Raw genomic sequence first — 15,733 nt, forward strand, 5'->3', positions numbered from 1 at the left:
TGGTGTTAGTTTGTAGTTCTTTGCTCACTATCACAAGAACTGAGATTGCTGGTTCAGAGCTCCAGCTCTAATAATCTCCTTGGTTAAAGGATCCATCCCAATGCATAATTCCCAGTAACAGTATGGGATGCCACCTGGGCAATGGGATTTTAAAAGCTTTCCTCCTCCCTCAACGAAGTTTAGGAATTATTGCCTTAGACATTTCAAACTATATTAATAAATTTAATACACCTGATTTGCTCCAAACCTTTACATATCTAGCAAATTCAACAGGCATTATTTTTGTAAGCGTGTATGCAGATTTTGTCAATTCAAGAAAATCAAACAGGATATCAGGGCCTCAACTGTAAGTGAACAGATAAAATAACATTGGAAACATGTAGAATATTGATGATGGGCACATTGGGGCTGATAGTACTATTCCTTTTTTTCAATTTTTGGTAACATATAATTCGCATACCATATAATTCATCTGTTTAAAATGCAAAAATTGGCCCGGCTCAGTGGCTCACGCTTGTAATCCCAGCACTTTGGAAGGCCGAGGCAGGCAGATCACCTGAGATCAGGGGTTCGAGACCAGCCTGGCCAACATGGCAAAACCCCGTCTTTACTAAAAATACAAAAATCAGCCGGGCGTGGTAGCAGGCAACTGTAATCCCAGCTACATGAGAGGCTGAGGTAGGAGAATCACTTGAACCCAGGAGGCAGAGGTTGCAGTGAGCTAAGATCGTGCCATCGCACTCCAGCATGGGAGACAAGAGCGAGACTTCATCTCAAAAAAAGAAAATTAGCCGGGTGTGGTGGCATGCGCCTGTAATTCCAGCTACTCGGGAGGCTGAGGCAAGAGAATTGCTTGAACTCGGGAGGCGGAGGTTGCAGTGAGCCGAGATTGCGCCACTGCACTCCAGCCTGGTGACAGAGTGAGACTCCGTCTAAAAAAAAAAAAAAAGAAATAATAAATTGGATGCATTTTATCCTATTAATCTTCCTCTTGTCGGTGGTTTTCAGCGACTCTTCAGAGGCCAAAGAGTAAGTTTTCCCTTAGCCCCTACAGGTTCTTATGTTTAATTTGTTGCTCTCATTTAAGACATAATTAAAGTGGCTTCTCCATGAAGATTATTTCTGCATCCATTATTTGGTAAGATTGGCCATTTTCTCCTTTGATCACTACTTCAAACTGACCCACATAAAACATCACTGCCTGTTTTGTTTTTTTTTTTTTTGAGACCGAGTCTTGCTCTGTTGCCCAGGCTGGAGTGCAGTGGTGCGATCTCCGCTCACTGCAAGCTCCGCCTCCCGGGTTCATGCCATTCTCCTGCCTCAGCCTCCCGAGCAGCTGGGACTACAGGCGCCCGCCACCAAGCCCGGCTAATTTTTGTATTTTTAGTAGAGACGGGGTTTCACTTTGTTAACCAGGATGGTCTCGATCTCCTGACCTCGTGATCGGCCCTCCTCAGCCTCCCAAAGTGCTGGGATTACAGGCGTGAGCCACCGCGCCCGGCCCCGTTTTTTTTGTTTTTTTGCATGTCTTTTCCCTTTTACTGTAAACTATTCCTACTACCAGCGTAGTTATAATTTCTACTGCTTAATAATTGTTTTGGGGAAGTGAATGAATCAATTCACATGAGTTTCTTGTCTATAGGTCCTGGGAGCCAGGCTCTGTATGCTCCGGGGTCCTACTTCAGTTTCCCAGCTTCTCAGTACTGTCACTGTCAATTGTGGGTAATAATTATTTTTGTCCATCAAAAGACTGTATGTGAATGAGTTTTGAAATCTGCTGAGTAATACAGTGTCAACCCAGTTAATGATTTGCCAGGCGGCTTGATCAGCGGCTGTCCCACTACCGGCATTTTGATTTGGAGCGTCATCTAGTGTCTGCAAGCACAAACAACAGCCTACATTGTAAATGCCTTTGGCTACAGAGATTGAAACCAAAGCAAACCTATGTTTCAAATTGTTATTCTTCAGCAGTTCTGCTAGCCTTGAAAAATCTAAAAGTTAAAAAAAAGCTTTATATTTCATTCTCTGCCTAAACTCTTTAAAATTGCTAGTTGACAATTAGATATTTTCAATTTAATGATTTTTTTTTTTTTTAGTTCACAGATTAATATACAATGGGGGAGGGTTCTTATTCTGTTGGACTTTTATATAACCTTCACTTTAGTGCAGTCTGCTTTATGGGGTCTTGTTTAAGGTGCGTGTGTGTTTAAGGGAATGTGGTTTACAATCAAAATATTGGGTTGCTCTTAGGCACATTGTAAAGTCACAAACCTGTATTCTTATTGATACATAATGATTAATAACATTATTATTACAGCCATGATCACCATCATTATTGATATACCTAAATAATGAATTTTATAATTTTGCTTCCTGTCAGGCAAGAGCCAATTTCAGCGCTACCATGTTTGTACAGCAGTATTTATTTCTGTCATCTTCCTCAGTGTAATCATTTTACTTCACTTGATCTTAGCCAAAAGGCCGAGAAGCGATGGTCATTTTACTTCAAAAATGAAAAGAATTAATATTTTTACGTTTCCCTTAAAGACCCTATGTTTAACCTCCACTCCCGGGTAAAATGGTCTAGTCCCTCCTTTTCATATCATCTCTGATATCTTTTGCACAGCCACTATTACCTACCTTGTTCTAGATCCCTATTTTTCAAACACCACCATGAAGGTAGAGCATGTCTTAATTACTGTCTTGTCCCCTGAACTCAGTACATTGTTGGGCTTCTTGAAGATGTCGATCAGTTGTTTGTGGAGTGAATGAATCAGCTAGCATATTTTTCTAGACCACTGAGACAAGAGTCCAAGACACTTGTTCCCTCCCATGTTCTTGCCTGCCTGTGCAATCCATGCAGTCTCATGACTTCCCAGTGCCTCAGAATTATCCCCTGTCAAACAGGCATTATAATTTCTGTCCACTGAAAAGGACAAAAAACTAAGTGTATAGCTAGAAGTTAAAAATTACCGGCCAGGTACTGTGGCTCACTCCTGTTATTCCAACATTTTGGGAGGCTGAGGCGGGCAGATCACCTGAGGTCAGGAATTCCAGACCATGCTGGCTAACATGGCAACCCCGTCTCTATCAAAAATTTTAAAATTAGCCAGGTGTGGTGGCTTGCACCTGTGGCTCCAGCTACTCAGGAGGCTGAGGCAGGAGGATCACTTGAGCCCTGGAGGTTGAGGCTGCAGAAAAATAGGAATATACTCTCTTTCAAGAGTTCCCGGTTTTGACTGCCACCTAGCGTACATCAGAAAAACAGCATGACGTAGGAAATGCCTGTGACAGAGGGGTAAGGTGAGAGAGGTTGATGAAGAATGTACTGAAGGAGTGAAAACACTTCCATCCCTCTACTTACTAAATATATTCGTTAAGTAGTTGGGGCATATTTTAATTCATGCATTTTGTAGATAGAAAGACAAAAGTTTTATTGTTTGATTTCAGTTGATACTTTAATATGTGTGTGTTTAGGATGCATGATTTATAATCAGTCTGCTGCACTTCTTGGAGAAGTCTGAATTCTCATTCTCCACTTCCTTATTGGCAACGTGAGAATGATTACAATGGTGGTTGTCTCACAGGGTGTAGGGAGTCAGAATGAAAATAGTGCATATAATGCCTGGTGCAGAGGAAGGGTTCAGTTAACTGTCTGTATTAATATTACTGATAACATTCATGACAAACAAAAGCTTAACAACAACACCAACAACAACAGTTGCAGAATTGAGCCACCAATTTGCACACAAGATTGTAGGTAAGATGTTTTAGAAAAGTTATTATTTAATATATGTATATATTTTTGTACTTAAAATATTTCAGAGGTTGTTCTAAGAACTATTTAAATATTAACTCCTTAATCCTCATAATGACCCAAGAAACAGGTAGGCTTATTATTGTCCTTTTACAGGTGAGAAAACTGAGACATGAAAAGGTTTATTAAGTCATCCACAGTCACACAGCTGGTAAAACGGCAAAATTGAATTTGAACTCAGACATTCCAGGTTCCAAGCCAGTCTAATTATTCTTTTGACTAATATACTAAGCTGCCTCTGTATTTTTCCTTGATTACTTTGTAAAAGTATGAGGAAAATATAAGTGCTTCAAGTAACCATGAAAAATATAAACAATCTATGTATCAACTGAATCATAATTACAAATCCTTCGATAAGCAAACGTAATAAAACTTTGATATCAATCAAAAATTTTATGTAATGTAAGCAGGTTGAGATGAATTCTATAGTAAAAAAGTGCAGAGTGCTGGAATACCATGCTCCTAATGTATTGGCTAGTCACACCTGCCTGCTATCAAAGGTATGCAGACACCTGGGATGCAGAATGTGGGGACTGGGTAGTTATGTGAGTGTCATCAGAATTCTTTCCCACTTGGGAAAGAATTGTCCATCATAAGCTTGGATGATGGACAATGAGTGAGCTCCCAGAACAGCGATGTGGGGATACATCCTCACCTCACAGTGAGAGTGAGTGTTCTAGACTGTTTACGCACCTACCACTCCTAAATGCACACATATAATTGCTTGCACACACACACACACACACACACACACTCATCTCTTCTCTGATGGTCCAGCTCTGTCTCTAATCATTAGGCGTCTTGGGGCTAGTACCTAGGGCCTGTATCCTTTCAGAGGCAGCTAAGGGAAGCACACATAATTAGAGAGAACGAACCAGCTTGTTGGATTTGGGCTCTTCCCATCTAGCCCTCCAAGTTAAGGAGAGTATCATCTTTCTTAGGGTCACCAAAGGAAATAAAAAAAAGAAACAGAAGGCTATCATACAGCAAGGATCTAATGCAAATATGCCTCAAAAGAGAGGCTACTGTGTGCTTATCCCAATCCCAGGAACTGTATGCACATTATCTAATTTAATCCACACTATATTTCTGGGAGTATTATTCCCATTTTACAGAGAAGGAACTTGGCAGGGTAACCAAGCTCATGAATGGAGAAACTGGGATTAAATATAAAGCTTCCTTGCTCCAGAACTGCTGTCTTTCAGCTCTTCCACACTACCAGCTCAGCTGTGTTCTCAACATGCAGGCAGCTTTACAAGTTTCAGATTAGCCTGGGACTTCCAGGGTTTTGAATGGGTTAGGGAATGGGGAACTTTCGGGTTTACTTTCCATTTTTTCTTCATACATATGTAATATATAACATAAATCTATGGTATATATGGTAATTATATAGCTACATATGAACTATATAATCACATATATGCATTATGAATAAATATTAATTATATAATATTTTTAAAGGTTATCAAATAAATATTAATATAAATAATTAAAAACTTAATACTCAGCTTTGTTTTCCAAAGTGATAAATGCCTATATTTAGCAAAAGATTTTTTGGAGGCCTGATAATTTTTAGGAGTATAAAGAAGTCCTGATATCTAAGTGTTTAAGAACCACTATTTTAGGCTGTTGTCTTCTGTCTTATTTTCCCAGCTAGACTGGTAAATACTTGAAGGCAAACGTTTAACCAGCACATTAACATTTTTATGTTTTTATTCTTTTGTTCTCTCAGTGGCTGTGTCTTTCCTTTCAGATTTCTCACACTATGATGGTTATATTTGTCTGTATCTGTCCCACCAGGTATAAGTTCTTGAGAGGACACACTGCTAGGCTGATCTTAGTTTTTATTATTTCTCCTGGTGTCCTGTGCTTAACAAGTGCTCATTAAGTGTGTAAAAACACAGCACAGTAAAAAGCTAGACATTAAAAAATAATGTCAACCAATCTATTGAAATTTGCATTTCCATGTTTCTTCCAAAATAGTCATTGTGTCAGGTTATGTACTTATTCTGATGAAGACTATTGCCTAATATATGTTTGCATCTTGTGCTTTATAACTGCCTTCATATAGACACAGATTTAGAAGGTGTAAAAATGTGCATATCCTCACAATTGACAAACTCTTATCCTTTGAGGGTAGGTTTGACTTTCTGAAATGCTTTGACATCATTTGAAAGAAGCTTGAAGAATAAGATAGCTGTTAATGACCCAGTTTCCGCCGTCACTTATACAATTATAATGGCAATTTCAAAATGTTAGGTAAATATATTTTGCAATATATTGTTCCTTTTATAATACTTCCTATGTATTTATTTATATTTGTAAATTTTATATTTATGTATTTATTTTTCTGGACAGATGCTTGCTCTGTTGCCCAGGCTGGAGTGAAGTGTTGCGATCATAGCTCTCTGCAACTTCAAACTGCTGGGCAAAAGCGATCCTCCTGCCTCAGCCTCATGAGTAGAGTAGCAGGAACTGCAGGCGCATGCCACTGCACCCAGCTAATCAATGTATTTATTATGCTCTCACTGTGTGCTTTAGTATATTTTCTGTTGTTGTCTGCAACCCATTTTGAAGGCGTGTTAGAGAATACAGATTCAGTAACTTTGGTCTCAGCCCTTGAGGTGAGGAAATATTTAGCCTCAGGTTTAATCTCCTAATTGTTGGCCATCATTTGCCTTCAAAGATTGAAAAATGAGCAAAACTGTGGCTCTGAGTTATATGTTAAAAAAAAGTTTATGGGGCTGAAGCCAGGCAACAGACAAGAGCCCCTACAATCTTATTTAGGCTGAAAATATCCTGGAGTCCCTGTATTGTTGGTCTCACGCAGATAGCAACACTAACACTTACTCTTTGAGGCAGGCACTGCCAGTGGGGTGGCTGTTATTATTAGCCTCATTAATTGGTGAGTCAGGAAAAAACAGCTTTAAATCATTCGAAGTTCTGGCCTATACAGGATATATTAATATTAGGTTAGCTACATCCAAAAGCTGACAGAACCCTACTCTAAGGCTGGGCTTGGTGGTTCACACCTATAATCTCAAAACTTCGGGAGGCTGAGGCAGGAGGATCACTTGGTGCCAAGAGTTTGAGACCAGCCTGAGCAACACAGTGAGACCCCTGTCTCTACCAAAAACAAAGAACTCTAGTTGGCATAGTAGAAGGAAAAAGTGAAAGAAAAACCAGCTGTCACCCTCATTCCTTACGCCTGTCCCAACAACTCCTCTCACTATCCTTTGAATGTATCTTGGCTGTTTGAGTCTCTCTGTAGCCCCATTGCTGATGTTTGAACTTGACATTTTGCTCTGCATTTTTAACTTTTTCTACCAGGGTTTCCAGAGCCTGAAGAGTGTGGCATGAAACAACACTAGTCGACCTATAATATTTATGATGTGTGTGTAAATACAAGAATACACAATATATTGCATTACAATATTTTAACTGTGTCCTCAATTTGTTTGTGGCTTTCTTGAGGACATGAGTTTTGGGTGGGATGACCATATGCTTAATCTGAACTTTCCCTTGGAGGTATTCTTTTGTTTTTTGAATAGAATCTCGCTCTGTCACCCAGGCTAGAGTGCAGTGGCGCAATCTCGGCTCACTGCAACATCCGCCTCCTGGGTTCAAGTGATTCTCCTGCCTCAGCCTTCTGAGTAGCTGGGATTACAGGTGCACGCCACCATGCCGAGCTAATTTTTGTATTTTTAGAAGAGACGGAATTTCACCATGTTGGTCAGGCTGGTCTTAAACTCCTGACCTCATGATCTGCCCGCCTCAGCCTCCTAAAGTGCTGGGATTATAGGTGTGAGCCACCCCGCCCGGCCGGAGGTCATTCTAATAGACTTTTCTGTTGTTGTTGCTCACAGGCTTGTTCAATCTTATTTCAAAATTAGAGAAATACAGTTTCCATGGAACAGCAACCAGATATCAGGTTGCTATGGAGTTAATAGTCAAAAGCTTTGTATCTTCCAGTTTTTCAGAATGGCTTCTAAAGGTTCTGATTCAGAGCTCTTAGGCCAAATTGAACAACCAAGTGTCAAAGCACAATATTCAGGAAGTTAAAAACATGACTGACATATATGTACTATATATAGTGAGCTTGTGTACGTGTCAAAGAATGATTTAATTCATTAATGAAGGAGGAAGCAGAATCACAATTAGGTCAAAGGAAGATATGGGAGAATAAAATAAGTATTTGGTCAGGGAAAGAATGTATACTGGAAGAGGAATGGAAAATCAGATATAAAGTTGTTTAATGCCTTATTAGGCAATACAATAATAACTTTTAGGGTCATTTTTTCTATATTAAGAATTCATTTCCATCTCTACGACAAAATACTTATTAATTTATTAAACTTCTACCAGTGAATGTTTACTTTTAGATAATCTGGAACCAATAAAATGTAAACATAAAGTCAGAGTTACTTTCACGTAGGACAGTGTTGTCCAATAAGGTACCACTAGCTACATGTGATCATTGACCATTCGGACTGTAGCTAGACTGATTTAAAATGTTCTAAAAGTGTGAAATACACACCAGGTTCTGAAGATTTATCATTTAAAAAAGAATGTCAACTGTTTTTTTTTTTTAGCTTATTTATTATATGTTGAAGTGATAATAGTTTAGATATATTAAGTTAAATAAAATATCTTAAAATTAATTTTACTTGTTTCTTTTCATTCTTTCAATATGACCACTAGAAATCTGGAAAGTATTTATATGATTCACATTCTATTTTACTGTCTAGTATTGCCTTACATCATCAGGTACCCCATAAGTAGGCTTTTTAGATAATTCTCTAAATAGCTTGGAAGGATACGGAGAAATATTTTTGCATTGCTTTTAAGTTTTGCAGAACTTTTTCAACACATTTTATAAAGGATCTAGAAAAGGGTTGGTTACATGTTTCTCTGTCTTCTGGCCTCCACCATGTTGCCAGGAGGTTGGGGACAAGATTCTGGGTGGCTGGATGTCCTAATGGCTTGAGGTGTGGACTTCAGATTTGCATATAAAGAGATGTGATTAGATTGAGTCGACTAGAAAAATCATATTAGAGAACTGAATCACAGCGATTAAATTTACATGTCAATTTATAAACCAGGACACCAATTTATAGTGAAAGAAGGTCCAGTTACCTGGTAATCAAGACGTTTCATAGCTATTTTCATGATGGATATACTTAGCTGAGTTTTAAATGAGAAGGGGGTTCATTGCACATAGAATAAGATCTAAGTGAAATGTTCTATTTTTTTTTTTTTTTTTGACATGGAGTCTTGCTCTGTTGCCCAGGCTGGAGTGCAATGAGGCAATATCGGCTTCTGGAGTGCAATGAGGCAATCTTGGCTCACTGCAACCTCCACCTCCTGGGTTCAAGTGATTCTCCTGCCTCAGTTTCCCGAGTAGCTGGGATTACAGTTGCCTGCCACCATGCCGGGCTAATTTTTGTATTTTTTTTAGTAGAGATGGGGTTTCACCATGCTGGCCAGGCTGGTCTCGAACTCCTGACCTCAGGCGATCTGCCCCCCTCAGCCTCCCAAAGTGCTGGGATTACAGGCGTGAGCCAGCAAGCCTGGCCTAAGTGACATGTTCTTATATTGTTTCTTTCTGTTTTTTTTTTTGACTGTCGCCCAGGCTGGAGTGCAGTGGTGTCATTTCGGCTCATTGCAACCTCTGCTTCCCGGGTTCAAGCGATTCTCTTGCCTCAGCCTCCCGAGTGCCACCACCCCCAGCTAATTTTTGTACTTTTAGTAGAGATGGGGTTTCACCATGTTGGCTAGGCTGATCTCAAATTCCTGGCCTCAGGTGATCCGCCCCCGAGTCTCCCAAAGTGCTAGTATTACAGGCGTGGGCCACGGGGCCCAGCCTTATATTATTTCTTTTACTATAATATATTGGTATGATGCAGGTGCTTCAATTGTTTATACACTTTCCATAATTTTGTATAATTCTTATACCCTGTCACTCTGAGGAATGGCCGGTCTAAAGTGTTTTTCCACCACTGCTAATTCATCCATCACTAATCTCATTAGACCGTTAATTCCCAGAGGACATAAGCGCACAAGCAGACAATGTTTACAAATGTTGGACAAATGTTATTTAATAAAACAATGGGGTCACCCTTAAGATGTTTCACTTTTCATTTGTCATTGAACTCAATTTGTAGGTTCCCTTCTCATTTTCCCACAATTTAAGGCTGTTCTCTTTAACACATATTTTCATGAAAACATATATTTGAGCAGAAATTGTTGGTGAGTTGTAATATTACCTTTGTCCCTAAATATGAATCTATAATTATATCAAATATATGGGCAGACAATTTACTTTGCCTTTAATCTCAAGAAAAAAATAGCAATTACTTGGGGTTGGAGAGTAAAATAAGAAGTAGTGAACCTTAAAGTAGCAAACTTTAGAACAGAATAGTTTCAGAGGGGATGAGAAGAGGTGATTTGTCAGCTCATCAACAACAGATCTTATAATAAATTACGTGTTCTGGTACTTTTCTTGTCTTTCTGTGTTAAATTTTGCTATTTAAAAAATAAATTTCAAATATATTGCTCATCTTAGAAGTCAAGAGTGGGTTTTATTAAAGTCAGTTGCTTTATTTGCAACTCAAAAGATATATTTGAGTTCCCAACTGGAGACTGTCCTATAAGGTAACTTGTGTAAGGTATGGTTACTGAAAGTAACCTACAATTTTCATGGGCTGAAATTCATATCTATATTGCAGTGTACAAAAATAAATAAATAAATAAATGCTTGTTTTCTTTGAAAACATATTATCTCAGTGCCTCTAATTGCCAAATCTATTGGCTTTTTTGCAGACTTAAGGGGTCTCCCTTGTTCTTTATTATCTCTATCTTGAGGGCCAGACCTCCTGCCTTACACAACTCAGAAGGGGACCACAGAGCTTTTTAAAAAGAGCCCAATTTCTCGCCTGTAGAGAAGTGAAAAGGATGCCCCGCCCCCATTTATGAAAAGAGGGATTTGATAGTTTCAATGTCTTCAAATCAAAGATTTAAGTCTGTAGCCCCCCACCACCCCGGACCCTACCAAGGCTCATGAACCCCCTCCCATCCCGCCCTAATTGCTTTGGACTGGCCCTGGAATCCTTGTCCCAGTCCACAGTTCCTGTGCGACTGCACGAAGAATTCACAGAGGACCTGTGTTACTTCCCTTGTGAAGAAACAGAATTATCATGAAAATTTAGATGGAAACCATTTCGTTTTTTTTTTCAAAAATAAGGGAAGCATGTGCCCAACCACCCCTGGGAAAAAGAACTTTCAGGGGCAAAGGAGCGAACAGGTAATTTATAAGAAAAACAGAAAGTGGTCTCTGACTGCCCCAGACTTCCTTCGGAGTTGGGGGAATTGGGGACGCCTGGAAGCGTTGTTTTTGTGGTTGTGGAAAAAGTAAATGAAGAGCATGAAGCCCGAGACTTCTGAGATCCTTTCCTGACCAAACCCGGATGATTTGGTGCGGGGAATTTTAATATTTTTCCCCTTTTGTGAGGTGGAACAAACACAACTTGGGAGCAGCGCAGCGGCGCAGAGCCTGCCAGCCAGGCGGGCGACCAGAGCACCAATCAGAGCGCGCCTGCGCTCTATATATACAGCGGCCCTGCCCAAGCACTGCTTCATCGGCGCTTTGCCACTTGTACCCGAGTTGTTGATCTTCAACATGTCCGAGACTGCTCCTGCCGCTCCTGCTGCCGCGCCTCCGGCGGAGAAGGTCCCTGTAAAGAAAAAGGCGGCCAAAAAGGCCGGGGGAGCGCCTCGTAAGGCGTCCGGTCCTCCTGTGTCCGAGCTCATCACCAAGGCGGTAGCTGCCTCTAAAGAGCGCAGCGGAGTTTCTCTGGCTGCTCTGAAAAAAGCGTTGGCTGCCGCCGGCTATGATGTGGAGAAAAACAACAGCCGCATCAAACTTGGTCTCAAGAGCCTGGTGAGCAAGGGCACTCTAGTGCAGACGAAAGGTACTGGCGCTTCTGGCTCCTTTAAACTCAACAAGAAGGCAGCCTCCGGGGAAGCCAAGCCCAAGGTTAAGAAGGGGGGCTCAACCAAGCCTAAGAAGCCAGTTGGGGCAGCCAAGAAGCCCAAGAAGGCGGCTGGCGGCGCTACACCGAAGAAGAGCGCTAAGAAAACACCGAAGAAAGCGAAGAAGCCGGCGGCGGCCACTGTGACCAAGAAAGTGGCCAAGAGCCCAAAGAAGGCCAAGGTTGCGAAGCCTAAGAAAGCTGCCAAAAGTGCTGCTAAAGCTGTGAAGCCCAAGGCTGCAAAGCCCAAGGTTGTCAAGCCTAAGAAGGCGGCACCCAAGAAGAAATAGGCGAACGCCTACTTGCAAAACCCAAAAGGCTCTTTTCAGAGCCACCACTGATCTCAATAAAAGAGCTGGATATTTGGCTTTGCTACCTGCCTTTTCTTGCTCTGCCTTGTTACTAAGGTTAGTCGCATGGGAGTTAGAAGTTATCAGAGACGAATTGGGTAACGGAGTTGGGGAGTGGCCGTAGTGAGGTTACAGCACTTAAACTTTTATTGCGGTTTCTACGTCCTTACTTCCGAGGCGTTTCCCGCTGGCGGATGTTTTTGGGATGGCTGTCAGCCCCGCCTCAGGCCTGTGAACGGCAGAAAAGACCGCAAAGCAAGAGCCAGTTTCTTAGTCCAAAGGAATATCCGGATTGGACTAAGAAAGTTCAAAAGTCCCGCCCTGCTCCCGGGTTGGTCCCTTCTTCTAGTACATGACTTTCCTTCTGTATTTCAATTGGATGGTGGCAGACGTTGCTTATTCTGTGTTTTGCTTCACTGTGACTTAAAGTTTTGCCTCTTTTTCTCTTGATATTAGTGTCCGGGATTTCGGACGCTTTCCATGTTGTTGGTAGTCAAGTTGATGTCTCCTGGAGGTAGTGGCAACATCCAGCCCTGGGAGGAGAGTGCGTGCAGGTACCTTTGTCCTACATTCCTCTGCTGTTAATTTCTCATTCCTGTGGCAACGAAGGAATGCATTTAAAAAAGCCACAACAGCGGCAGTAGCCCTTCCTCCACCCAAGGCAATCGTGGACCTAGGGAGCTTTTTGTTCCTCATATCATATAGCGTTCCGCTAAACTGAAAGATTTGAGCGTATCGATTTTGATCATATCGAAAGCATAACTTTTAGCCAGCCATTTTGTCCTCGCATGACGGTTACTTGCCGTGTTTAGACAGACACCAACATTTAAAAATCGAAGTTCCTTTAAACGTATTTTGTTTGGCAGTCCAAATGTTTCTATGCAGAAAACAAAGTATTTGTACTATTAACTATTTAGTGTATGGATAAATGGGAGACATTTCTAATAAAGGCTTCGTTAATGGTTCCCTCTATTTGACATCCATGCTGCTTCTGAATACAGAAAGCCTATCGTGTTATATTCACTTCTTTTAAAATCTGGTGGGCACATTTTGGTGAGACCCTAAATTATGGGGACCGGGGCTTCTGGAGTTAAGCTGCTCAGTTATTCTACCATCTCCACAATGATGAATGTAGTGAGTTAATTTCTCTGTTAGTGACCACGGATTCATCCCAAGAGAAAGGGGAGGGAGGCAAGAAGAGAGACAGGGAGACAGAGGCAGAGAAGAAGGAAAAAACATTCTCCCATGGTTTAAGTAATTTTGTGTTGTTAATTTTACATTACAGCACAGTTCACGTGGTGAACCCTCTATTTTGGTGTAAGGTTTAATATATGGACATATTTTCTCCCAAGACCATTTATGAACTTTCGTTTCTGCTTCTCCCTTCTTCCTCCCATGGCACCCGCCACACTCCTTTCAATTTTGGCTGTTTTGTCATAGGCTAATAGGCTAAAATTGCATGGACAGCTGGACTGTCTCAGGTTTCTATTTTGTTCCTTTAGTCATTCCCACAATTCTTAAGGTAGAATTGTACTGTTTTAAACATTGTGCTGTGTGCTATCCTCAATGCTGAGATGATTATGTGACAAATGGCAGGTGTCAACTAATACCTAAATCTGTAGTACCTTATCAAGCCTAAGGCTACTTCACAATGCCTACTCCATTCACCTCAGTTTATCGCATTACAGGCATTCTATCATCTCACATCATCACAAGTAAAACAGTAAGCTATTTTGAGAGAGATCACAGTCATATAACTTATATTTATATCTGTATTTATATTTATATTTATTTGTGAGACGGAGTTTCCCTCTGGCACCTAGGCTGGAGTGCTATGGCACGATATCGGCTCACTGCAACCTCCGCCTCACAGCTTCAAGTGATTCTCCTGCCTCCGCCTCCCAAGTAGCTGAGATTACAGGGACCTGCCACCATGCCCAGCTAATTTTTGTATTTTTAGTAGAGACGGGATTTCACTAAGTTGGCCAGGCTGGTCTCGAACTCCTGACCTCAGGTTATCCGCCCACCTCGTCCTGCCAAAGTGCTGAGATTACAGGCGTGAACCACCGTTCACAGACTCAAATAATTTTTATTACAGTATATTGTTATAATTCTGTTTTATTATCAGTTATTGCTAATCTCTTACAGTGCCTGATTTATAAATTAAATTCATCATTGCCATGTGTATATAGAAAAAAACTGTATATACGGTTCAGTACTATCTGTGGTTTCAGGCATCCACTGGGGGTGCAGTTTATTAAACACGCATTTACATTAGTGTCCCCTTTGGGAGACTAATTAACCGAGATGTTGTAACATGACTTTAATAGCTGATAGAGCTAATTTTCTCTCATTATTCTTCTTTTTCAGAATTTTCCTGGTTATTCCATTTTTTTATTTTTCCATGTGTATATTAAGATCTCTTCCACCTCCTCCTGTTTCTCCATCTCAACATAACACAATTAAAAAAAAAAAAGGCCAGGCGCAGTGGCTCACGCCTGTTATCCCAGCTCTTTGGGAGGCCGAGGCGGGTGGATCACGAGGTCAGGAGTTCAAGACCAGCCTCGCCAAGATGATGAAATCCCATTTCTACTAAAAGTATAAAAATTAGCCAGCCATGGTGGCAGGCGCCTGTAATCCCAGCTACTCGGGAGGCTGAGGCAGAGAATTGCTTGAACCCGGGAGGTGGAGGTTGCAGTGAGGCGAGATCGTGCACTCTAGCCTGGGCGACACAGCAAGACTCTGTCATAAAAAAAAAAAAAAAAAAAAGCCGGAAGTGGTGGCTCATGCCTGTTATCCCAGCACTTTGGGAGTCTGAGTCAGGCGGATCACTTGAGGTCAGGAGTTCAAGATCAGCCTGGCCATGAAAACACACAATAAATTAGCTGGGCGTGGTGTTGCACACCTGTAATCCTAGGTACTCAGGATGCCGAGACGGGAGAATCACTTGAACCCAGGAGGCAGAGATTGCAGTGAGCTAAGATGACGCCACTGCACTCCGCCTGGGTGACAGAGCCAGACTCTGTCTCAAAAAACTAAATAAATAAAAATAAAGTTATGGTACATTGAACTTCTGTGTTCCTTTCTCCCTTAGATACTATCATGGCTACCCAATTAGTTGATGTTTTTATCATCTCCCAGAGTTAGTCAGGAGAGGAATCAACCCAAGCAAAAATAGCTGATTTTCTAATTTTCCTTCAGTGCCCTTTGGGGTCTTAATCTATTTGATTTATGTACTTTCAATTAATCCTAACCTCGAATGTCTTCTGCAAACATGTTTCCACAGATGAAAGCCGTAAAATGAAACACATTCCTTTAATTTATAGAGTTAAAAATTAGAAAAATTTTCAATTCTACTTGGCCTTTAGATTCAGTCTTCCATATGTTTTCTCAATTTTGTTCATGTTCTTTAGTTTTGTTTTATTCCATCACAATTGTTCACATAGCTTACTGGCTTAGGTCTAAGGAACCATTCATTTGGAAATTAAAATTCGCCATTTTAAGATGAAAAAGATTCTTGCCTCAATTTTATTTAG

At 40.9% G+C, this 15,733-nt stretch overlaps 2 protein-coding genes across 2 annotated transcripts in view; one reads left to right on the plus strand and one right to left on the minus strand.

Moving 5' to 3' along the window:
• The window catches only part of LOC129473358 (uncharacterized), a 65,183-nt gene that overhangs the window by 18,053 nt on the left and 31,397 nt on the right, over window positions 1-15,733 (minus strand). The gene's annotated exons all lie outside the window — the stretch shown is intronic.
• H1-2 (H1.2 linker histone, cluster member) lies at window positions 11,436-12,220 on the plus strand. Its single transcript, XM_055263794.2, has one exon. The coding sequence runs from the start codon at window positions 11,496-11,498 to the stop codon at window positions 12,135-12,137; it is 642 nt and encodes a 213-aa protein (XP_055119769.1). The 5' UTR covers window positions 11,436-11,495; the 3' UTR covers window positions 12,138-12,220.

This window comes from Symphalangus syndactylus, chromosome 23, assembly GCF_028878055.3.
Source record: "Symphalangus syndactylus isolate Jambi chromosome 23, NHGRI_mSymSyn1-v2.1_pri, whole genome shotgun sequence".
NCBI lineage: Eukaryota > Metazoa > Chordata > Mammalia > Primates > Hylobatidae > Symphalangus > Symphalangus syndactylus.